Here is a 25375-nt window from a genome sequence, read left to right as displayed (position 1 = left end):
CCTGTGTCTCTCACTGCAAGGGATATTCTCAAATCACTTTGGTGGTTCTTTTCTATTCCCTCTCTCCAATTTTTCAACATCCTTTAATAATGTTGACATTAGACCTATTCTAATATTGGTCTCAACAATAGAGTATACAGAGGTAAAGATCACCTCCCTACTCAACACTCCAAATACCTCATTATCCTTGTGTCATAGTATCACACTAGATTAGTGTGTTGAATTGCTTGGCCACTACGATCCCTAAATTGTTTTCAAAGACACTGCTTTCCAGGACACAGTTCCCCCATTTGCTTGGTATGGCCTGCAATCCTTGCTCCTAGCCAAATGCAGGGTCATGTTTATGTTAAAAACATTTGGTTTGAACGGGTCCAGGTTATACCCAAACACTCGGTATGACTGCTCTGTCTTCATCATTTACCGCTCCACCAATCTTTAGCTACATCCACACAGAATGATTCTCCTGGTCACCCACACATACTCGCCCTAGTGCTGATGGACCTAGTGAGAGTATTACTAGCAGTGTAGCTGCAGTGCCATGGGCAGCGATGACCCAGCGTAGCTGTGCTGAGCATCTACCCCGGAGTTTCAGGCAGGTTTCTACTTGGCACAGCTAAGTCATGCCTCTGCTGCTGCTGCTACACTGCCATTTATACTCCTGCTAGCTCAAGGAGGGCTAGCGAGCATGTGTGCGCACAACCAGGAGAATCACACCCCTACCTCACAGTAGATTGTCTCAGCCACAGATTTTAATCAGCAGTGATTTTATATTTACTTCCAGATCATTGATGAAAAAAATATTAAACAGCGTTGGACCTAGTATCAGTCCCTGCAGAACCCCTTTAAAACACCTCCATTTGATGATTCCCCATTGACAACTACTTTGAGAGAGGTCATTTAACCAGTTGTTAATGCATTTTACATGTGCTCTATTGGTATTTTATAGTTCTTAATTTTTTTTTAATCAAAGTGTTGTGTGGTACTAAGCCAAATGCCTTACAAAGGCAACATATATTACATCTGCACAGTTATCTTTATCAACCAAACCTGTGATCTTCTCAAAGAATGAAATCAGGTTTGTTTAACAAGACTCAAGTATCAGAGGGGTACCCGTGTTAGTCTGGATCTGTAAAAAGCAACAGAGAGTCTTGCGGCACCTTTAAGAAAGGGTACATGCGTTTGACGAAGTGGGTATTCACCCACAAAAGCTTATGCTCCAATACATCTGTTAGTCTTAGAGGTGCCACAAGATTGTTGCCTTTAACAAGACTCAGGGTAGCAGCCGTGTTCGTCTGTATCCTCAAAAAGAACAGGAGTACTTGTGGCACCTTAGAGACTAACAAATTTATTAGAGCATAAGCTTTCGTGGGCTACAACCCACTTCTTCTGGATGTACATGCATCCGAAGAAGTGGGTTGTAGCCCACGAAAGCTTATGCTCTACTAATTTGTTAGTCTCCAAGGTGCCACAAGTACTCCTGTTCTTCTTAACAAGACTGTTTTCTATGAAACCTCATTGACAGGCATTATATTCCTAGCCTTCAATGCTGTATTAATGGAACCCCATTTTGCCCAGGATTGATGTCAGGCTAACCAGCCCTTAGTTACCCAGGTCTGCCAGCTTGCTCTTTTTTAATATTGGCACAACATTAACACTCTTCTAGAATTTCCCTAGTATTCCAAGATTTATTAAAAATTATAATCAGTGGGCCAGAGATCTCCTCAGTCAATTCTTTTAGGACTCTTGAGTGCAAGTTATCCAGGCCTACATAAGAAAGGCCGTACCGGGTCAGACCAAAGGTCCATCTAGCCCAGTATCCTGTCTACTGACAGTGGCCAATGCCAGGTGCCCCAGAGGGAGTGAACCTAACAGGCAATGATCAAGTGATCTCTCTCCTGCCATCCATCTCCATCCTCTGACAGACAGAGGCTAGAGACACCATTCCTTACCCGTCCTGGCTAATAGCCATTAATGGACTTAACCACCATGAATTTATCCAGTTCTCTTTTAAACTCTGTTATAGTCCTAGCCTTCACAACCTCCTCAGGTAAGGAGTTCCACAAGTTGACTGTGCGCTGCGTGAATAAGAACTTCCTTGTATTTGTTTTTAAACCTGCTGCCTATTAATTTCATTTGGTGACCCCTAGTTCTTGTATTATGTGAATAAGTAAATAACTTTTCCTTATCCACTTTCTCCACGTCACTCATGATTTTATATACCTCTATCATATCCCCCATTAGTCTCCTCTTTTCCAAGCTGAAGAGTCCTAGCCTCTTTAATCTCTCCTCATATGGGACCCATTCCAAACCCTTTTCTGAACCTTTTCTAGTGCCCGTATATCTTTTTTGAGATGAGGAGACCACATCTGTATGCAGTATTCGAGATGAGGGCGTACCATCGATTTATACAAGGGCAATAATATATTCTCAGTCTTATTCTCTATCCCCTTTTTAATGATTCCTAACATCCTGTTTGCTTTTTTGACTGCTGCTGCACACTGCGTGGACATTTTCAGAGAACTATCCACAATGACTCCAAGATCTTTTTCCTGAATTGTTGTAGCTAAATTAGCCCCCATCATATTGTATGTATAGTTGGGGTTATTTTTTCCAATGTGCATTACTTTACATTTATCCACATTAAATTTCATTTGCCATTTTGTTGCCCAATCACTTAGTTTTGTGAGATCTTTTTGAAGTTCTTCACAGTCTGCTTTGGACTTAACTATCTTTAGCAGTTTAGTAACATCTGCAAACTTTGCCACCTCACTGTTTACCCCTTTCTCCAGATCATTTATGATTTAAAAACAATCATTCATCCCCAAGAGAAGTTTACAAACCATTTAAGTGAAGAACACAGATTAGAATGAAAAAGGCAAGCGAGATTCAAGTCAATCAGAAGGGCAAATTTTGTGGACTGCAGTATTCTCCTTACCAACTACTCCTTTTATGGAAACAGGCTACATTGGTCTCAATTATGGAGAAAAATCATTCCTTCTACACTCCCAGCTATCTTATATAGGGAGATGGAAGAGCATAGAAGGATAAAATAGTAGACTAAAGAAACCGGGGGGTGGGGGAGGAGAGGAAATCAAGGATACTACATACCATAGGCTACAGACTAAATTCTCACTTAAGATGCATCTTCTTTGTGCCACTCAGGGAGCACAAAGGGGTCAGATACTGGCTGTAAGTGGGCAGCAGGAATTACTCTGGCAGACAGTTCTTGCACCATCCACCTCACCCCTGCATAGGGGATATATTGTGCAGCATGGGAGAGAAGAGCTACGCTGATCACACGCTGTGCGTGTGTGATGCACAAGAGATCACACAACAGTGGCATAAGATGGAACAGCCTACAAGCTGCTCCAACTGACAGAGGAGTCTGGACCGGTGGCAGCAGAGACTGGCCCTCATGATTAAGAAGCCATAATGATTTTCCCTGCCATCACCTCCCCTCTGCTGTGTCAGGAAGAACACAGCCACAGGAGGCAATCTGGACCCAAGTGCACACATTCAAAATGAGCCCATCTTCAATTGCCAGGAGAAGGGATGAAACAGACTAAATAAAATGCAACAGATTATTAGAATAAATTTACTGCTTTAAATTTTGCATCCGTTGCAGGTTAGTCTTTGTCAGCCCAATATTTAAAGAAATAAAGATTTAGTGTCTTAGCTGTATGAGATACACTCTAAACAGCAAACTAAAGTCTCACTGATAGAGAGGTACTCTTGAAAATGTTTACTACATTACAACGATCACTTCTAGATAGCATAAAGAAAATTTGGGACATTTTTAAACAGTCTCCCTTTACCTACTCTATTCCAATCAAGTCCTCCCTATAGTAATTTTTTCCAATTAGCCTTTACTGATACTAAAAACTATTAAATTAGAGCATCAGGTTCCTGGTAGGTCTAAGCATAAACTAAATATCTCAAGAAAACTTCTACATAATCCCCCAACCAATATGCCTACAGCTCCTTCTTGGTTCAAGAGGAAAACAGAGTTCTAGCCAGTATCAAACAGATCAGGGACAGAACTTTTAAATAGTCAGATGACACTGCACAATGGCATCAAGTGAAGACAAACCAAATGGTTTAAAAAAATTAATAAAATGTAGCAAACTCAGACTTGCATATGAAACACGTACATGTTCTTTTAGTAACAAAGCCTAATGCTTAGTTCCTGAGATTAACACACTCATATTCCAATTTTTATGAGGACACTGTCAATCAAGTTTGTTTTAAATTTAATCTAGCATCTATAGCCACCTCTCAGACTGTTGAGAAATAAAATTGGTCTCAGTTCCAATTTTGTCTTGTCTGATGAACATGGATTTTATTTAGCCTCTGCATTCCTAATGAAGCTCAAATTAGCATAATAGTCATGCATCAGCATTAGGACACAATCTCGTGACATGCTAATGCCTCCCACAGAGTGATAGGTGCCTCAACTCTCATTAAGGTCAACAGAAAGAGTCTGTAAAGCCATGCCACACTAGCGCTAAGCTACCATGGCATTGCAAACAGTTGAACCTGCTGTAATAACTGGGCTTAGAAATTCACCCTAATTGTGAGCTCAATTGTGGGAAAGTGGATAAATGTTTACAAAGTGTTCCAGTCACATAGAACGATAAATGTTGATGGGAAAAGGTGCAAAAGGGAGACAGACTGAATTAGTCCAATCAAAGCAGCCTCCTGATCTAACTCCAGGACTGTGTTAAGCTCATGACTGGTAAACCAGAAAAGTGTGGGACCTAAAATTGGTGTCTGAAATTAGACCTGCTGGGGGACAAAACAACAAAGGGATGAGTTATTCCACCCATCACTATCTGTGGGGCCCTTAAAACCCCCAGAGGTTTGGGGATAATTTGAGGACGAGTGCAACAACTGCTGACTGAAAGAAGGGAAGGAGCGAGCATTACCATAATAGCTGTTACTCCCACAGGCTCCTGGGACCCTGGAATCCACTGTGCCATTGTTGGGCATTTAGCATCCTGATGGCACCTGACCAGCCCAGGCCAAGAGAGGGATCCAGGTGACATTGCCACCTCCACAGGCTCCAGGTGAATCTCAACCACCATCTAATGTGTCAGACTTCATCTCTTCCTCCACCCTCCTCCCCCTCCATGTTCTTCTTTCCCACTTTATTCCTTCTCTTTCCGATCCCTCTTCTTTTACCTTCTGTTCAATAAGAGTCTGGTTAGCCAGCAAAGACTGCATTTTTTGCAACATTACTGTGAGCCTGTGACCGAAAAGACAGTAAATGCAGCCCTAACCAGCCCATGAGGGTAAAAATCCGCCAGGTCTCAAGAGTGGCTGATAAAACCACGTATTCTGACTGTTTTGCCAACAGTGAGGTTGCAAGTGACATCAGGCACCAGAGACTGAAACTGCATTTTCTCTCTCTCTTCTCTTGTGTGTTCTAGGAAGCAGAATCAGACTTTAAACAACTACCATCTCAACTAATGTCTTCTCTTTCCCCCCCCCCAAAAGGACAGTTATTAGCATCTTTAACTCCATCTAGGACTGTCAAACAAGAGCATTTTTCTTTCTAAAGGGAAAAGGAGCAAGGGATGTTCAAATGAAAGCCTTATTTAAGGCTTTATAATTCAAATGCTTTACATTATTTTTCCTTCTTTTTCTATATCTTCAATAAAAGATTAAAAGGATTTTAAATGGTGTTTGCGTCATGGTACTAAGCAGGCTGAGGTCTCTGTAAACCAAATCCTGAACCTATCTGAACAGAATAGGTAAGACAGAATGACAATGACAAGCCTCCCTTTCTCTAGCCCCATCTTCAGCAGGATCAGCACTGTTCTCTAACAACCACATAACATTTTAAAAATAGGAGTAGTATGAACATAAGTCACCTAGGATTTAATTCAACAGCAGTAGTATAAACTGGGTTTTGACTGGTACGTATTGAGGAGAACTGGCTCCTCACCCACATCTACCCATAAAAAAAAAAGAGGGTAGAAAACATTTGGAATAGGAGTAATCTCACTGCGTAAACCACATTGTAGTCCTGATCTGCCTTAGAATATCCTTTTAAACCTCTCCCACCACACCTCATTTTGTCCTAGTACAAGACAGAGCTTTTTAATTCATTCTCCCTTGGAGCAATTAGGTATCATTTTGACCCCACCTCCACAGATTTACAAGCAACCTTAGAGCCTAGAAAATTTCTCTTAGAAATTGATCTTACTAGAAACATGGTAAGTGCACAGAGGGGGCTTCAGTGACCTAAGACAATTCAGTGTTGTATCTAACAACTGATAGATTAAAGTATTAAAAGATGATATTCATGATGAACGGGAGGCCAAACTGGAAGCCAACCCAATTTTCAATTTGTTATTTTCTAATATATTAATACATACACACGCTCCTTAGAATCCGAGAGCATATTTAGAAATAGCAGAATTCTAGTAGGAGTCTACATGATGTATATTCCATTTCACATTTGGTGAAATCTTTTCACGTTTTTACACACATGCCTAGGTCCACTGACCGTGTCAGTCATACTGCTTCAAATTCCCACTTACTACCATTACACCTTTATCTTACAAGTTTTTCATCTAAATATCAATATGCAACAAATGTATGTGCTTCACAGTTTGTAAAACTGCAGGTTTCTTACAAAAAGCAAAGTAATTGGATAGTATTTTCTTTTCTTCGATTCTCTCCTCAGTTTTGCTTGAATTCTTGACTCAATCCAATCTAGTACTTAGCCAATAGGCTACTTTAATCCGTTCAATTAACGTGTTCATTATGTAAATGTTATTTTTTGCTGTCATCTGCAAAAATGAGAACCCAGACATACCTTTGCTTCATAAAGGAGAGGTCCATGAAAACACAGCACTCGTTCACCTGGAAAAGTTTGCAAATAGCCATCTGATTAGTCATATTGACAAACAATACTGCATACGAAGACATGCATTTTACAAAAGAACACAGGAAACTAAACGCCACTAAGAGTGCTGTGCTAGGAGACTGTCCAGTGGCAGCATATTACCTACACACTGTCAGGCTAGAAAGCAATCACTTCAAAAAGCACCTGCTTATAAAATAGAAGATGAGTGGAGGGTTAGCTCAAGGCTCTCTGCACCATTTAAGCCCCACATTGGGGATGTGCAAAGGGGTTGCCTGCTGAGCAGCGGGTGCCTGCATATCCCCTGTGCTCTGCAAGAAGGACTTCTGCACAACCTCTGCACGGGCTGGCACTGAAGGCCACGCTGTATGGGCTGGGCTGCCCCGACAGCTGTTGATGCAGATACAGAATGGATGCAAACGGCACAGAACCTGCTCTCTATTCCAGCCCACAGCCTGGGGCACCAGCTTTGAGGGAGTGGTCCAGCAGCCCTATACCCTGGTTCTGGGCTGGATTCTACCTGTCTAGCCTCTCTGCCTTCTAACTGGATAGAGCGCTAATACTCTGGCTTTACAGGAGTGGACTGAATTTCAACCTGAATGTACAAGCAGTAAATAGCACAGCAGAAACAGGTCAGTCTTGTTGCAACAGACTTAGATTCTTTTAGAGGGCTCAGTTTCATTTTGTTTTGAGAAAGGGAACATGATGCTCTCTTATCTATCAAGCCAGCCAACCTACGTCTCATTTTAAAATTATGGTGCAACAGAAGCCTAATATTTAAATAAAAGAGTGTTCCTTTTCCTGGAGGAAACTCAGGACCTGACATTTCTATTGCAAAAACAAACTAAAGAAAACCAGATATAATGACATCAGGTTCTTCCCCTCCCCAAAGGAGCAAAAAAAGTACAGCTGAATGAGGGCATTGCAGGGGGAAGAGGCTGTTTCACTTTTGAACAGATTGTTTGACAATCAGGATTTCAGCTGCTATAAGATCCACATTGTGCAGTTGTTTATAAAGTGGAAGTCTAATTTATCTAACATAAGCTCTCAGAGGGCAGATGTTTCCTCCTGTACAGTACTCCCTTATAATAAAGGTCACACCCTTTACACTGGTGACCGGTTCTGCATACCAAAATAATTAAGCTGTATCAATAACTTACTGGGTTACAGTCCACTACTGAGTACCCTACATTCCCTTCCTTTTTCAAGAAGGCCATTTCTAGCTTTGTTTGCCATTCCTTTATGCCTAGAGTAAGCTGGTTTTAATAAACCTTTAACTGCACCAAATATTTAATGATCAATTTACTAAACCACTTTTCCAATTAATACTTTATTACCAGATTCGATACAGCAGTAGGATAAGAGAGATTTGTAGAGTTCACTGTAAATACTAATCAGCGGGATTTCATGCCCACAGTGGGTCAGAAAAAAGACACACTTACAAGAAAGCAAATTCAAGATAAAACAGTTTCTTTACAGAGTTACGTTAAGAAAAAAAATCTGTATGAAAGTGGCTTGCCAAGACTGGTTTGACACCAGACACCAGCTTAAAAAATATTTTGCACAGAGGAAGTACCCACTTTGAAGTCTCTTGTATATTTTTATTAAAATGTGTTTTCCATTATAAATATTTAATCTTAAAACCAGTTACTCAGCATGTAGAATAGCTATTTAAAAATTATAACTACACTATTTCACCTCTATTTTGCACTGTTTAACACTGCTGGAAAACAAGCCTCGTTTACTTGTTCTTAAAAATGAACATTTTGCCTATGTTTAAGAGGAGTTAGGCTCTTTACATAAATACAGACCAAGAACATTCTGTAGCACTATTTCTGCAAGACACCCAGTACTGAGAAATCAGAAAGTTTGACAAACCTCCTCCCCCACAACCACAGGTCACACTCAAAGAAAACACATTAGAAAGAAATTTACCATAGCCTTCCCCAACACTAGCTTAGATCAAAATAATTCCAAATCATCTCTCTACAGTATATAGACACAACAAGGCGCACTACAGTGAGACACCTCCTTTATTTATTCAGCTCTCCTAAAACCAAAAAAAAAAAAAAAAAAAAAAATCAGACATTTTTGAATGGAGCCTTTTTTTTGGCCAAAATGGCTCTCAAGAGAGAGCCAGGCATGCTTGGTCAACATTCTTGGATGCCAAACTATGCCAAGTGGTTTTGTTGCTTAGTAATGCTGCTCCTAGTTTCCAAGCTAGAGCTGGTCAGTCCATGCTGCTGTCCAGAGCCTGCAAGTTCTTCTGCCCACAAGGCACAATCTTGGCTTCCATTGGGCTCCAGATAAGCCAAAACAAAAAACTCCACACACCTTGCAGGATTAACAGGTTTATTAAATGTTTAATGCTGCATTAATTTCACATGTGGAAGGTCTCATGTAGTCCATGGGATTCTAACATATACATTAACAACCTGATCCAACTCTAAGTGAAGTCTTTCCATTGACTTCAACGAGGTTTCAATAAAATGCCACTTGCTGGATCAGGATCCAGGATGGACAAGATACAATGCAAAAGACAACTTTGCAAGATAAATCTGCTTTTTAAAAAGTGATAAATAAATACTGCTAAAACCAGGGGAAATTCTTAAAGATCACTTGGTGTCAGCTTTTCTAAAGCTAAAATAAAAATGTGGCATATTATACACTACACCAGAAATTCACAACATCAGGACTTACAATACTTCTCTTTCCTATACAAATACATCTTAATCTGTGCATTTAAAAAAACCTACCAGTCTTTCAGATTACACATTTAAATATCAATAAAATATTTCATTTTCTTAAATCCTAGTGAATCCATTATAAAAAGCTAAAGAGAACTCCCCTCTCGCCATCCCCACCAGGATTCCGTCTACAGATAAACTAGAGCAGGGGTTCTCAAACTTCATTGCACTGTGACCCCCTTCTGACAACCAAAACTACTACACGACCCCAGGAGGGGGGACCAAAGCCTGAGCCCACCCAAGCCCCACGGGGGGGCCAAAGCCAAACCCCAAGGATTTCAGCCCTGGGCAGGAGTCCTGTAACCTAAGCCTCGCTGCCCAGGGCTGTCTTGCAGTGGGGTAGGGGCTTCTGTCCAGTGGTAAGGCGGGGTCTTGGGGCTTCAGCCCTGCAGGGCGCACCTGGCAGGGCTTGGGGCTTCAGTAGGAGTGGGGCTGAAACCCCAAACCCTGGCTCCCAGCAGGCATGCCCCGGCTCTCAAACTTCTGAAGATTGTTGTATGCGGCTCGGAGGACCAGTAAGCTTGGCCACCCTGTTTTACAGAAATGACTACAGAGCCTGTATAATTATGGTTTTTCCAAAGTTACTGTTCTTAACTGGCCAGGTTATGTTTCTTTTGCAATAGTTCTAAGGATAGACTTCAGTGCTGTGCAAAATTTATCTCTGAAGCCAACAAAGCTTAATATACCCCAACAGTTGTCATTTGTCTATTCTAAAGCCACCACCTATTTTGAAACCAGATTTTATGGAGTAAGTTGAATCTTTCATGGAAATGTGTATGTCATGTTTCAGCCTGATGAGAATTAAGGCCTGGTCTACGCTACAGAGATAAGCGGACTTAAGTTGACCTAACTATATAAGCGTCTACACTAAAATTTCGCTCCCAACAACATAACTGCCCTGCTACGCCTACTTAACTCCACCTCCATGAGAGGCACAGAGCCAATGTTGATGTAGTTAAGTCAATGCAGTGTCTGTATAGACACTGTGTTGTTTATATCGACTGTTACTGGCTTTCAGAAGCCATCACACAATCCCCCACACTGACAGTACAATCAGTACAAGCGCTCCTGGTGAGGACGCGCACCACTGACAGAAAGAGCAAAGTGTAGATATGCACAAGCGATGTAATTACTGCAGCAACTGCACGCCGATGTAAGTTATGTCAATTTAATTTTGTAGTGTAGACATGCCCTAAAACATTAAATGCCTCAAAAAACAGGGGCTCTGTTATGAACAGAAACCACCATAGCTATAGCAGTGTTACAGTAATCAGCATACGGTATTTTACAATAGCCTTAAGCCATACTTATAAAGACTACGTCATAAGGCAAGATTCAAGATCCCTAATTGGGCTATTTTATAAAGATATTTTAAGTAACAAAGTAAACATACTTCTCAACCTCAAGAAGGGAAAATCTTGACAGTCCTACTAAAAAAAAAATCTTTCAATGGCTTAAATGCCCACCGATGTCCATGGGAGTGCTTTGATACACACCTATGAGAAAAACAAAAATCAAGCATATTTTGAGTAAAGGAAAAACTCCAGAGTCTCACACGTGAGCTGAGAGCGTTGAGAAGTATGAAAAAAACCAAACAGTCATTTCCTAACCCTTTCTCTGCTCCAGGGAGCTTTAACATCCTCAAGGTCCTCTGTGCCCTCAGGTACCATTATGTGATGGAGCCCAAATCCTGCATAGCTAAAGGCCTCATTGAAGGATTGCTAAGGAGTGGCAAGCTCTCTGTAAAATGGAGTACACATACTGCAACTACCCTTCGGGAGGAGACTGCTTCCAGCAGGAAACCATCCACCTTGATCCATGCTGCAAGGCCACTCAGAGTCATTATCACCTGCCGGGATGTGTCATCTCCTTGGGTCATAACTGGCCTTGGAGGCTGTATTTCAGCCCCACAGTCCACAAATCAGTAGTCTCAGATACAAAGTGCATACAAGCGGCACAAAGCAGAGAGAGAGAGTGGCCTCCCCTACAACAACTGCAGCAGTTGGTTGATGGGTTTGGTTTGTTTTTTAAAGAGAACCATCATTTCCTTTTAGGTCCCCCCTCCCCGCACGTTGGAGAAATAAACAGCAGCCAGGAGATTAAAAAGGGCCTTCCCCAGTTCAGACACCCAGAGCTCTGTACAATACTACAGCATGGATTGGCTGCAGGATCCCCACCAGCCACACACCCCTGCACCCCCAGCCCAGCCAGCCTCCCCCCACACCTGCCAGCCTTCCCCACTGCACCCCCCAACCCAGCCAGCCTCCCCCCACAAGCTCATCCAGCCTCCCCCAACCCAGCCAGCCTCCCCCTACACCCACAACCCCACCAGCTTCCCCCTCCCCACTGCACCCCCTAGCCCAGCCAGCCCCACCCATCACCCCCAGCCCAGCCAGCCTCCCCTCCCCCACTGCACCCCCCAACCCAGCCAGCCTCCCCCTCCCCACTGCACCCCCTAGCCCAGCCAGCCCCACCCATCACCCCCAGCCCAGCCAGCCCCCCCTCCCCCACTGCACCCCCCAACCCACCCAGCCTCTCCCCACACCCACTAGCTCATCCATCCTCCCCCTACACCCACAGACCAGCCAGCCTCCCCCACTGCACCCCCCAGCCCAGCCAGGCAGCCTCCCCCTGCACCCGCCAGCCCCTGGGGCCTTCCCAGCCCCTCATCACCGCTACCCGCCCCCCACCTCCCGCTGCACACAGCTCTCCGGGTCTCTCCCCCCCGCCCTGGGCCTGCACCCCGCCCTGCACTCACCCTCCTGGAATTTGGGCTTGGGGTCCTGCTTGGGCGCCATTTATAAGTGACTCTCCCTCCTCCCACCCCGCCCCTCCCAGCGGGGCCTCGCCCGCTCCGCCGCATTATAACGGCCAGCCCCGCGCATGCGCGCCGCCGCGCTCGGCATGCTGGGATTTGTAGTCCTGGGCGGGCTGAGCCCCGCGCCACGGGCGGGCATCGCTGGCCTTGCACAGCCAGCGCCTCCCCGGGCGGGAGAGCCCGTCGCCCCCGGCCGGGGCTGTCTGGCCTGCCCTGCTCCAGGGAGGTGCGCATGGGGCTGGCCCGGCTCCGGCTCCTGGCTTGCAGCGCCCGGCTGGGCCCCCGCCCGCTGCTCGTGCGCCCGGTGCGCGGGGGGGGCTTCGCCCGGCTGCACCAGTGTTCACAACAGCGCCTGCCTTGCACGGTCCGTGTTCCGCGCGAGCACCGCGAGCCGGAGCCGGAGCCGGGCCGAGCCCAGGCCTTGAACCCGCGCGGGTTGTAGTTAATCGGGTCGCGGGTGAGAGGAAAAGAAAAGCTCGCGCCCAACGTGGGGCTCGAACCCACGACCCTGGGATTAAGAGTCCCATGCTCTACCGACTGAGCTAGCCGGGCGCTATAGAGCCTGTTTGCTCTTTTCTCCCATTCACACTGTCTCGGTCTGAGCTGCGCCCCGTGGGCCGTGTCCTGCGCTACTGCCCCAGGCGGATTTGGGGAAGGCAGGGCAGGCGCTTTAGGCTGTTACATAACGCCAGGTCCGCACATTTCTACACCAGGAACGTGTTGCCTTTTGCTGCCCTGCGTCTCCCGCTGCAATGGCTGCAATGCCAGTGCCCTCCCGTGGCTGGCTGCAAGCCTCCGTGCGGCGCAGTGACTGGCTGGGCCAGGCCGGCAGCTCTCCCCGGGCGGGGGCCAAGGGCTGCTGCAGGGCGCTGCCTGGCCCGGAGAGCGCCATTCCCACGGGGTGGGTTCCGGAGAACGGCCCCGCTCATCTCTCAGCACTAGAGCAACCAGATGTCCTGATTTTATAGGGACAGTCCCGATATTTGGGCATTTTTCTTATATAGGCTCCTATTACCCCCCACCCCCTGTCCCGATTTTTCACACTTTCTGTCTGGTCACCCTATGTCGGTGCTGTCAGAGGCTCTGCCAACACGTGGCGCTGCTCCGGAGCTGCCCGTCCTCAGCTCTCCTAGGAACAGTCACTCATTGAAAATGCCCGGGCACCGGGGCCAAAATACCGCTGGTTTGTTACACAGTCTTGACGGCATAATCGCCAGCCTGCTTCACACAGCACAACAGACGAGGGTTTCCTCTTAAAAACAGTCCACGCTGCAAACACTCCTTCCGAATAGCAGGATGCACGAAACTAAGCTTCAATTGATCCATCTCCGAGTGAGTCAGATGCTCGTCTGTCTGCACTGACCTAGCGCACTGTCAGAGCAGTGCTAGGCTTCAGGTGCTGAAGAGTTCCCAGTTTCAGACACAAAAATCCCTCTGGTACCTCAGAAACCGAAGACTTTCGTTCATAATCAATCATGAGAAATTGCAAATTAGGTCCAAACTTTGTGTTCACCCTGTGTATCCCTTTACTCCCAAAATACATCTGGACTTCTGCTTTTGTTATTATTTTTACATTCATTGGATTAAAAGGAGTATTTGGATTTCTAACATGGAGTGAGCTAGGATCAGATTTTTCATGTATTAACCAGCACCAGTGTGAGATCAGTACTGTTAGACAATAAGATGTAGGGGCCAGGGGACGGGTTTGACTAGTCACAAGCACAGGCACAACATTCTGTGACTGTGAAGTCCACACCCATGACTTGCATCTGAAGAAGTGAGGTTCTTACCCACGAAAGCTTATGCTCCCAATACTTCTGTTAGTCTTAAAGGTGCCACAGGACCCTCTGTTGCTTTTTACCAATGGGTTAGTGAGTATAGAGTGTATGTGCCCAGCCCTGTCCTAAACACTCTTTTTTAAAGGTTGCCAGATTTGCAATCCTGGGGTGACTTTAATTTGTGCCAATGCTCTCTAATGTTAAGCCTCTTCTACACAGGTGTATGTTGATGTGCTTCATATTTTAAATATTTCCAATAAACATAAAAAAAAATGAAGCCAAAATGTAAATACCTTAAGAGATGAACTCTTCAGGTGTTGCTGGCTGTGTGGGCCAGAAGAGTGGTAGCAGTGTGCAGGTTGCAGACTGGGTACATACCATACAGTTTTGCCAGATAACATCTCACTGGGAAAACTTCCTCTTCCCCTTGCCCTTAGTCAGCTATTCAGCCCATTTTGAGGGACCATCTTATACCGTAACAACAAGGAGTCCGGTGGCACCTTAAAGACGAACAGATTTATTTAGGCATAAGCTTTCGTGGGTAAAAAAACTCACTTCTTCAGATGCATGCAAAGCTTATGCCAAAATAAATCTGTTCGTCTTTAAGGTGCCACTGGACTCCTTGTTGTTTCTGTGGATACAGACTAACATGGCTGTCCCCTGATACTTGATATCTTATACAGTGCTAACCTGCTTCTGCTGCCCAGAGAGCCCAGTGATGTCAAAATATACAAACACTAATGAACCTAGTAAAAAAAATCAGTTCCAGCAGTGAATCCAAGATAGCAGTCTAGATTCTCTCTATCTGCACTGTGCAATGCTGGTCTCCAGGCTGAGCTCCTCTCCCATTGCTACAAAAGCCTTCGCTAAGGAACTGGAACCCAGCAAGCCAGAGGGCAGGTTAGGGAGGTTGGCAAGGGGTCTGCTTATGGAGGACTCACAAGTCCAAAACCCTGTGAAAACATGCTGAGTTTCCCTCCTCCCCACCCCCTTCCCTAGCACACATGCATGCTGGAGTTGAGCATTCCTCTTAACCTTTCACTTTGGGGACCTAATCCAACCCAGTGTGCATTGTGCCATGGCATTGGTGCTCCTTTGCCTGCTTACTTAGCCAGGGGGCTGATTTCTAGAATTTGGCAATAATCTATTATGGGTTGAAAGCCGAGTGCTGCCAGCGGAGCAAAAAAAAAAAAAAAACCCCAAAAAACTGCCAGCGGAGCGAAATATCGGGACAAATTGTGTCCCGACCAGAAATCGGTTGGGATGTAGGACAAACACCGAAAAATTGGGATGGTTCTGATTTTATCGGGACGTCTGGTCACCCTAATTTCAGCCCCAATGTTTTTCTCCCCCAATGTATTCTGGCAGAGGTTTTTATCTTCTTCCTCTGAAGCATCAGGGATGGCCACAGCTGGAGATGGGACATTGGATGAGGAGGGCCAGGGCTCTGAGTTGGCACAGAGCGTTCTCTCTCTCAGGTGCATGGCTGGCTGGTTCTTGCTCACAGGCTCAGGGTCTAACTGATCACCATATGTGGGGTCAGGAAGCAATTTTCCTCCAGGTCAGACTGGCAATGACCTTGGGGATTTTTTGCCTTCCTCTGCAGCGTGTGGGTGTGAGTCACTTGCCAGGATTAACAGGGTGTATCTCACTGAATTATTTCCGTGACTGCAGGGGCCTCAGCCACTCAGGGCCTCATAGTTCTCTGCCTTTGGCAGATAATGGTCTCCAGTGCTTGTAAGACTTTGGTCTCCTTTCAGTAGTTGGGCTTAGCATGCGGGTGCTGGGTGGGGTTGGTGGCCTGCAAAATACAGGAGGTCAGACTGGATGACCTTGTAGTCCCTTCTGGCCCTGAATTCTATGAATCCAGGCTCTGAACAGGATGCACTGTGCAGACCAGGGCAGGATTCAGCCCTGTGATTCCACAAATACAAAATAAACACATTCAAGTTGATCTAAAACAAACAATTTGGGGAGCAGCTAATTTTAAAGAGCAGCTTTTTATTGGCAGTTTAGTGTTGAGCCTTCATGAAATAGCACAAGAAGCAGCTTGTAAGAATGGCACAAGGATCTGGCTATTTACAGGTCACTCATGTTTTTGTACAAATCAAGCCTAAAGAACCACTTTAAACATAGTTCATACTTTGCTGCCCTTCTGTGATAACATTATCTCCATTTTCTTAGGCCAGTGGGAATGTTCATAAATCATCTTTTAAAGTAAAACCCTTCTCAAAATGAAAGATTCTGGTGAGCTGATGTCAGTTTGCCAAGCCCGGAAGCTCTTTGGGGCAGAGACTGTCCTTGTTCTGTGTTTATACGGTGCCTGATCCATGGCTAGAGCTCTAAGCACGGCAGTAATACCAATAAAATACAAACAAATCCTAGGGCTAATACAGTGTAAAGGGCTCGCTCTGAGGTTGAGCTGTCACGTTGCTGACTTCAGCTTGCCACAAAATAAGGCCTACAAATAAATATGCACTTTACAATGATTCATGTGAAGACTCACATTTAAGACAACACATTTGTATTTGGGATGCCAATGAAGCCTTTGTACCCACTGTGCCCGCACTGTACCCAGAGCGGAGAAAAGGTGCCATGCTGCGCTGACGCAAATCCAGCCCCCGCTCCAGATGAAGGGGGAGATCTCTTGGCCAGGGAAGAGCGATCTCACCACGCTCACACCTGTTCAGCCTGGCTTTGGAGCTGAGGAGACAAATACAGTTTTAGGCGTGGCGGATGATTCTGTCACCCCACGTTATCAAAGCCCAGTCCACGCGCACCTTTTCCACACTCTTCGCTAGCAATGGTGCGCGGGGGAGTTCATTTCGAGGGGATCTTTGTCCTTCCCGAGCCTTTGCAGTCCCCTGGGCGGCTGGCGCTCCTAGAAGCACATTGCAGTTGCCTGGAAATGCGCCGCCAATCCTATGGCTGACCGACAGCACCCGCCTGCTGCACACCTGGCTCGGATTGTACCGTGGGCGGTGCCTGCCCGAGGGCCGTGCAAGCGGTAACTCTAAATCCCCTTCTGCCCGCAGCGAACGAACCACATCCCTAAGAGCTGGTGCTTTCCACCCGCTTCCTTTCTTTACTCCGCGCCGGTGCCCGCGGGAATTGCACCGAGCCGGCGGAGTTTGCAGGAACTTTGGGATCTCCTTTGGCCTGCAGCCGAAGGGCTCGGGCTCGGGCCCGGGAGCGCACGGGGGCTGCGCCGCGGGGCCTGGGTCCAGGCCAAGAGTCGTCAGGTCAGCACAGCGTCGCCTGGAGCTGCCCTGGGAGCCTGGCTTCCAAGGTGGGCCCAATGCGCCCTCCCGGGCGCTGCCGCAGCCGCTCCCCCGAGGGTGCTGGGGAATGAAGAGAGGGTCACCCGGTGCCAAGGCTCCGCGCCCTGGCTCCCATCCTCCCGCGGCCCCAGCACAGCTCCCGGAGCCGCTGGCGGAACTCGGGGCGCAGCAGGCAGTAGAGCAGGGGGTTGAGGCCGCTGTTGGCGTGCGCCAGGCACACGGTGACGGGGAAGAGGTAGGCGTGCACCAGGTAGTAGGCTCTGTCCCAGGGCAGGGCGCCCAGCTTCACCAGCACGCCCCAGAGGGTGAGGGCCTGGTTGGGCAGCCAGCAGAGGAAGAAGGCCAGCACCGCGATGGTGACGGCGCGGGTGACCCGGGAGCCCCGGGGCCGGGCGCTGCCCAGACGGTGCAGCAGCAGCAGGTAGCAGAGGCTCAGGGTGGCCAGGGGCAGCACGAAGGCCAGCAGGATCTTCTGCAGGTGGTAGAGGGCCAGCCAGTCCCGGCCCTCGGGGAAGTGCAGCAGGCAGAGCGGCTCGCCGGCCACGCGGCGCACGGCGGAGAAGAGGGCGGCGGGCAGGGTGGCCAGGCAGGCGGCGGCCCAGAGGAGCGCGCAGAGGCAGCGCACGGAGCCGGGGCGCAGGCGGCCGCTGGGGCGCCGCAGGGCCGAGGCCACGGAGCGGTAGCGGGCCACGCTGAGGGCGGTGAGGAAGAAGGCGCTGGCGTACATGTTGAGCACGGTGGCGGAGAGCACCAGGGTGCAGAGCGGGCCCCCGAAGGGCCAGCTGAAGTCCAGCGCCGTGTCGGCGGCCCAGAAGGGCAGGGTCAGCGCGAACTGCAGGTCGGTGGCCGCCAGGTTGCGCACGAAGGCGTCGAGGCTGGAGCGGGGGCGCCGCGGCCGCCCCCGCAGCAGCAGCAACACCAGCAGGTTGCCCACCGCGCCCAGGGCGCACACGCCCAGGTAGACGGCGGCGATCAGGATCCGCAGCGCCAGGGCGGCGCGGGCCGGCACCGCCACCTCCTGCAGGGTGCGGAAGCTCGGCCGCTCCGAGGCCGAGGTGTTCGGGCGCCCCCCGGACGCGTTGGCGGGGCCCCCGTCCAGCCAGGCCGCCCCGCCGCGGGCGGGGAACATGGCCCCGGCCGCCGGGGCTCTGGGAGGGAGCGCGGGCGGCGCAGCCTAGACGGGCTACAGCCGGCGTCGCCCCCGGCCCCGGGTCCCTGGCAGGGCCTGGGGTGAGTCCGGCCGCTGCCGGGGAGGGGCCGGTCCGAGCGCAAGGCTGGGCGCAGGGGCCCGCGGCCAGGACGGAGGAAACGGCTGGCTGGTGGCCGGCTGCGAGGTGCTTTTATCGGGGGCGCAGCCACGGAGGCGCCTCCCCTGGCCCCGGCGATTGGCCGCAGGTGCCAGGCTGCGGGCAAGGAGGGCGGGCTGGCCCGTCCCTCGCCGCCTTTGCCGCCTGCGGCCGGAGGGGCCGCCAGCCCTGGGTCTCACGGAGCTGTCCGCGGTGCTGAGACTGGCCCCTGCGGGCGGCTCTCCAGGGAGGCGGCTCGCCGCCCGGCTCCGGGGAGCCCAGCACCGCTGCTGCGCTTGGCTGATGGCTCGGCTCCTCCAAGGGGAAGGGAGGTGAGTGTGTCTGCCAGCGCCGGGCTGGAGCAGGGACTAGGGTGTGGGGCGCTGCCCTGCACGGGCCATGGAGGAGACCCGCCGCGTCCCGGGGCAGGGCTGTTTCCTACGGGATCTGGTCAGGGCGCTGCGCCTTGCGGGGTTGGAGCGTGTGAGGCGGTTCCCGCTGCTCGCTGGCTGGCCTGGGGGCACCCGCTGGAGACCATCAGCAAGGGATTAAAAACCCGTTCCTAGGGGTCTGCTTCTCCCCTTCCCAGCGCAACCCTGGGTCACTCCGCGCCCCGGCCAGAGGCCACTTCCCGCCGCCTGGAGGAAAACAAACCCACCCGGTAGTTTCCAAAAGGGCCTGAGCCTCGTATTACCGCCAATGAAGCCCGGGTGCTGTCCGTGTACTGCTGGGTCACAGGGACAAGGGTCAGACACTCCCCCCAACACACACGCTACCCCAACACACTGTCACACCCACACATACAGAGGGACACACACACTGCCCCAACACACTGTCACACCCTCACACACACACAGAGATACACACACTGCCCCAACCTCCCCCACACAGAGGGACACACACACTGCCCCAACACACTGTCACACCCACACACACAGAGGGACATACACACTGCCCCAACCTCACACACACAGAGGGACACACACACTGCCCCAACCTCACACATACAGAGGGACACACACACTGCCCCAACACACTGTCACACTCTCACCCACACACAGAGATACACACACTGCCCCAACCTCCCCCACACAGAGGGACACACACACTGCCCCAACACACTGTCACACCCTCACACACAGAGGGATTCACCCACCTACACACACACACACTCCCCCCAACACAAGGTCTGATGCCTGATCTATGGATTATGTATTAAATATATTGATTACTTAAGCATTGCAGTCATCCCTTGGAGGGCTGACAGGGTCTTGTCCCAAGAGCAGGCCCAGTATTATTGAAATGACTGTGTAGCTGGGAACCCGATGGGCACAGGTGGGCACACTCACACTATGGGAACTCTTCACTAGTTCCTTGTAGCACAGTCACACTTACTCTGTCTCCGCAAGGTGGATAGAGATAATACAGAAAGTACATCTGAACATCCATGCTCACACCATCCCTTCCAGAACAACCTGCAATGCTAGCCATTATCTTCCTCATCGCCGTCACCTTCCTCATCTTCATCAGTGGCCAGCATTCTGGCCCCTCCCAAGGACTACATCTCTGTCCTACCGCCCCTAGGCTGGGATGCAACTTGTATAATGTGTTACACTGACGCCACTATGTCTAATGCATATTCAATAGGGATTCCCCCCTCTTCCCTATTTGTATTTCCTCAATCTGCTAATGTTGAGGTGTCCTACTTTTTTAGGTTAGTATATTAATGATTTCAACTCATTATCATATAGGTCAGTTCATTGCCACGACACTCTTAGGGTTGGATGTTCTTTCCAAAACTTTCCAAAAGCTGCTGTTAGCTCATGTTTCTGTGGTTGGCTGATGTCATTATGGACACTTACACTTGACTTCCAGTTCTCCAGAACTTAGGGGTGACCCTTGGGTTGTTTATCTGTGCCAAAGTTCAAAGGCCTCAAGCCTCATGCTAACTGCTGAAGCCAATGACTTACAGGATACAGGCCTGTAGGTGTGTTGTGTTACTGCTGAATATAATAAAGGTGGCATAATAAAGGCAAGGCAGTGAATATAGTAAAGGCAATTTCACCCCCACAACTGGACACACTCACATACACACACCCAGACACACTCCCCCCCAACACATGGCACACACACACACACACACACACCGCTGAACACATGGTTACACACAAAGGAACACACTCACAAACACACAGAGAGAGAATTTAAAATAAGAAAAGTGTGTAAAGAAAGACAATCCCACTGGTAACCCATCACTCAAATGGGCCCCAGCCCAGCCACTTGCAGGAAAGGTCTGGCTGGGGATATGAAAGGTCTGCGGTGGAGGGGACTTTTCCCTTCACAGAATGAGCCTGTCCAGATTCTAGTGTTCCCCAGGCCTCTGGCTTTGCCTTGGGGAACCCCTTTCCATGAGAATGGATGGGTTATTGGAGAGACAGGCACTCAGAGGGCACAGTACTTGGCACTGACTGGCGAACAGGGGGCCAGCCCTCTCACTCCTCTGCCTTAAGCCCATTCTTGGCCAACCTCATGAAACACCCAGGGGGCAAGATGGGTTGGATAGGGCTCTGGGACATTGCCATGCAAAAGGGAGAGGGGCCAAGGCTTTGAGGGCCCAACTGTGGGTGTGAATCACATGGCTCCTTCCTCCCCCATCCTAAAGAATGGACAGGGTGGTAATATTGCTGGAGCAGCCTCTGCATAATGCACAGGCAGCCTGCCAGGCTTCAAGCTGCTTGTGACGAACTGGGACTGTTCTTACTGTGGTCTGTGAATGCTGACAGGGGAGTGTGGCTAGGATAGTCTGCATTGGCAGATGGGAGACTGACCGACGGAGAATACCTGAGCATGTAACGTGAGAACCCAGGAAGGGGTTAGAGGCCAGGTGACACATTGGCCCGGGAAACTGAACAAAGGCTGTGGGAGGGGTCGCTGAACAGAGGTTTTTGAGGAGCTGGCTGGTGATATGGCTGGGAGGCAGATGGGGCTCTGCATTCCCCAGGGGCTGGGGTGTCCTGAGACCCCAAGATGGACCCAACTGAGGGGGGTCCTGTTGTCTGTGCCTGCAAGACCTGTCTTGGACTGTATTCCTGTCGTCTAAATAAACCTTCTGCTTTACTGGCTGGCTGAGAGTCATGGTGAATCGCAGGAAGCTGGGGGTGCAGGGCCCTGAGTCCCCCATACTCCGTGACACTGCTCTAAGCAAAGGGTAGTGTGTAACAGGTCCTGTTCCCCACCAAGAACCATCCCTGTGCCAACCCACCTCCTCCTCCAAGCGTGGTTTCTATTTATTTTGTGTCTTCAGTTTGATACTGATTTCAAATATGTATTATTAAAAACTAAGATAAAACTCCAATACATCTCAGGTAAGAATTTAATCTAGCTATCCTGCAATCAGAAGATTCTGAGTGGAAAGGGTGGTTTCTATATGATTGTTCTGTATCAGCGTTGTTCATACCTAGTTCTTTGAGATTAAGACTTTACCACAAGCTTCAAAAAGATCCGAGATCTCTCCCCACCTCTGACCATGTCGTCAGTGTCAGGCTAACCAACGCTTTTGAAGCCAGCATGAGATCCATTTGTTTCCTCATGCAAAATTATAACAAACAGCACATATTTAACCCTCGGTGCTTGTTAAAGTTTGCTTTGTAAAGCAACTGGATGGCAGCATAATAGGGATGCCTGCTTGCAGTTGCACTAGATTTCCCTGATTGCTGCCTCTTGAGATCATATCATGCGTCTGTGTAAGAGAAAATCCAAAGGAGATCTTTAAATATTAATGTAATTTGCATGGTGAGACAAAAGTTTACAATTGCTACTAATGTTCCTTATCATAGATTAAATACTATGGTGACTGGTCATAAATACCATAGGTGGCTAGATAGTTAGCGAGAGAGAGCATTGTATACTCCTGGGAGAAATTCTGCACCAAAAAATTTCAAAATTCAGTGCACAGTGTTTTAAAATTCTGCAAAATTCTGTGTATTTTGTCAAAATAACATAATATAATCAAGCCAGTTTCAATTATTTCGGTAATTTATTTCAAAATACAAGTATCTCTGTAGCAATATAGACAACCAAAAAGATTAATTACTAGGCATATTAATACAGAACTTTGAGTAATAATTCATTTAAACTATGATACAGAAACATATTTCCTGCGCCCCTCAGAAGCAGTGCAAAGGCTTGGGGGAGATGGGGGTAACAGAGGAGCTGAGGGAGAGGGAAGGAGCCTGGGAGTGAACTTGGAGGGTTGTTGGGTGTCGGTGGGAGAAGTATGGAACAGGTTTTTTGGGGGGGATTATTAGGGAGTTGGGAAGCCTCCACCATGCTGACACTGGCTGACCAATAGCCTCTCCCATTCAGTTAGGCACAGCTGCCCCGTCCCCATGTGTCCCTGCAGCCCCCTACCCTGTCCCCACGTGTCCCTGTACCCCTCTACACCCTGTCTCCACGTGGCCCTGCAGCCCTCCTCCCCATCCCCAAGTGGCCCTGCAGCCCCAACCCATTCATCCCCTGGATCAATGTTGTCATCCTACTAGCTCCTGAGCCCACACCCCACCCTGTCCCCCCACTAGCCTTTCTGAACCCCAGTCTGACTCCCCAGCATCCAAGTGTGCCCCGTGCTGTCCATCGGGTGCCTCCTCACCTGACCCATCTGTGAAGAATACAGCCTCTCCACCAGCTGGCTCCCGTCTCTTCTGGTGTCACAGCAGCTGCTGGGGGGCAAAAGGTGTAACTGCACCGCCTCTCCAGCAGAATCTATATTCTGCAGAGAGAAAAAAATCTGTGGGGGACATGGATTCTGTGTGTGTGTGTGCAGTGGTGCAGAATTCCCCCAGAAGTAATTGTAAATATGCATTTTCTGTATTGTGAATGAGGTGAGGAGGGAGATTTCCTGGTAAAAAATAAACAATAGTTCATAAAAAATTTTGTCAAATCTATGACAAAGCATATCTGTTAAAGGCGATTTTAATTAACCTTCAACCACTCCACTGTGAGCAGTTTTCCCAGCCTATGCAAGGCTAGGCCTGCTCAATACTGGGGTGAGTGACATCTGACTAGAACCCAGGTGCTACAGACAGTGGTGTTGGTGATTCATTGGTTGGCATGCTTCCTACTGTGTCGGCTCTGACCCAATATCCCAACCTGATGTTGTTGGAGGACACAGAAGGGCCTGTCCTGCTGGAGATGCTGCATTATGGATGAACGATAAAAGCAAGTGCCTGGCCATTAAATCGCCCATCTCACTTTCTGCAAAGTAGGGGTGTGTACCCAGCAAATTTCAACAGAAGTAAATATATTCTGCCTAACTTAGATTCCTTCTGCAGGTTTCAGAGTAGCAGCCATGTTAGTCTGTATCCGCAAAAAGAACAGGAGTACTTGTGGCACCTTAGAGACTAACAAATTTATTAGAGCATAAGCTTTCGTGGACTACAGCCCACTTCTTCGGATGCATATAGAGTGGAATAAATATTGAGGAGATATATATACACACATACAGAGAGCATAAACAGGTGGGAGTTGTCTTACCAACTCTGAGAGGCCAATTAAGTAAGAGAAAAAAAACTTTTGAAGTGATAATCCTTCTGCAGTTCACTGAAGAAGTTATTCTGCACTTGCACACCCCAAAAAACAACTGTGGAGTCTCTCTGGAAAAGGGTAACTGTCTTCCTCTAGTTCAGAAACAGCGCATTTCAGTAGTAGCGATTTATGGCAAATTTTCAAAAGAACTCAGCACACACAATTGTAGCCAGATTTTTAAAAAGAGTTCAGCATACTAGGTGTGTTGAACTCTTTTGAACAACTGGCCACAATGTGGGGGGGAGGGCGGATTATTCTGGGAAAGTTGGTCCTTATTTAGATACCTAAATGGGATCTGAGCTCTTGAAAATCTGGGCCATAGAGTTCAATCCTTCCCAATGCTAAGTACTACCTGTGAAGGGCAAAGCACCCTCAACTTCCACTGATCCAGCTCCCATTGCCTGATTCACTCATAGTGTGTAAAAGGTAGAAACCCTACCTGATAAAAACCGATCTAGACTGAACCTGTAACCATGTGTGGAGCAGCCTCAGATTGGGCTCTTTACCAAAACACAAGCCCGCTATTCTTTAAAGTATTACACAAGCACTGAAAGAGCTCTCACATGTGACATAGCTTAAGCGTCCCAATGTCTATCTGGATACTTCTAGGGTGCCCATCACTCGGTTAGCTTTTTGGACACGAGTGGTTCATATTATAAGGTTTAAATGACTGTAAATTGGCACATTAGTGAATTCAGGCACATTTATTTAAACAGATGTCTAATTATCCAACTGTTTATGGCTAAACATTTATCAGGCTTGTTGTAAAATCTCTCCTGTGGTTCCTTTTTTTCCTCTGGACCTTTGCACACATTTCAGTCATCAGTCAAATAAAAGACCCAAACAGGCACAAAGAAAAAAAGAGTAGCACAAAGAGAAGTTTACGAGAAAGCTACTGGACCTCTAATACAGTTTAGAAATATGTGACCCGGGTTTCAGAAATGCCATATTTTTTTAAGAGATAGCCAAATACATAGTTTGAATTTCTAAGGGTATAATTAGCTCCACATT

The 25375-nt window shown here is 48.2% G+C and overlaps 2 protein-coding genes and 1 non-coding gene across 6 annotated transcripts in view; all 3 read right to left on the bottom strand.

The window, feature by feature from the left end:
• MORF4L1 (mortality factor 4 like 1) overlaps nucleotides 1-12498 on the bottom strand; it is a 42082-nt gene extending 29584 nt beyond the window's left edge. For 2 of the 4 annotated variants that reach the window (XM_008170504.4, XM_042856536.2), the window contains exons 1-2: nucleotides 12377-12495; nucleotides 6824-6870 (exon numbers count right to left, since the gene is read on the bottom strand). In XM_008170504.4, coding sequence (XP_008168726.1) covers nucleotides 6824-6870; nucleotides 12377-12416 — 87 coding nt within the window. In that variant the 5' untranslated portion in view covers nucleotides 12417-12495. Of the gene's footprint in view, nucleotides 1-6823; nucleotides 6871-12376 lie in introns of all 4 variants that reach the window. The other 2 variants (XM_042856535.2, XM_005300680.5) reach the window with 2 other exon arrangements.
• A 417-nt stretch (nucleotides 12499-12915) lies between these two features.
• TRNAK-CUU (transfer RNA lysine (anticodon CUU)) lies at nucleotides 12916-12988 on the bottom strand. Its single transcript has one exon. It is a non-coding gene; the product is annotated as a tRNA-Lys (tRNA).
• Nucleotides 12989-16195: 3207 nt separating this feature from the next.
• Nucleotides 16196-18795, bottom strand: LOC101933243 (relaxin-3 receptor 1-like). Its single transcript, XM_005300747.4, has one exon. It carries the CDS (start codon nucleotides 18622-18624, stop codon nucleotides 17575-17577), a length of 1050 nt encoding a protein of 349 aa, XP_005300804.2. The 5' UTR covers nucleotides 18625-18795; the 3' UTR covers nucleotides 16196-17574.
• Nucleotides 18796-25375: the final 6580 nt, after the last annotated feature.

The sequence above is a fragment of the Chrysemys picta genome, chromosome 10, assembly GCF_011386835.1.
Source record: "Chrysemys picta bellii isolate R12L10 chromosome 10, ASM1138683v2, whole genome shotgun sequence".
In the NCBI taxonomy this organism is placed as follows: domain Eukaryota; kingdom Metazoa; phylum Chordata; order Testudines; family Emydidae; genus Chrysemys; species Chrysemys picta.
Note: the sequence above shows the minus strand (reverse complement) of the source record. Positions and strands in the feature narration are given on the sequence as shown.

Bases quoted from the DNA above. Each gene is read 5' to 3' on its own strand.
- LOC101933243 (XM_005300747.4), bottom strand. From the start codon at position 18,624: ATGTTCCCCGCCCGCGGCGGGGCGGCCTGGCTGGACGGGGGCCCCGCC.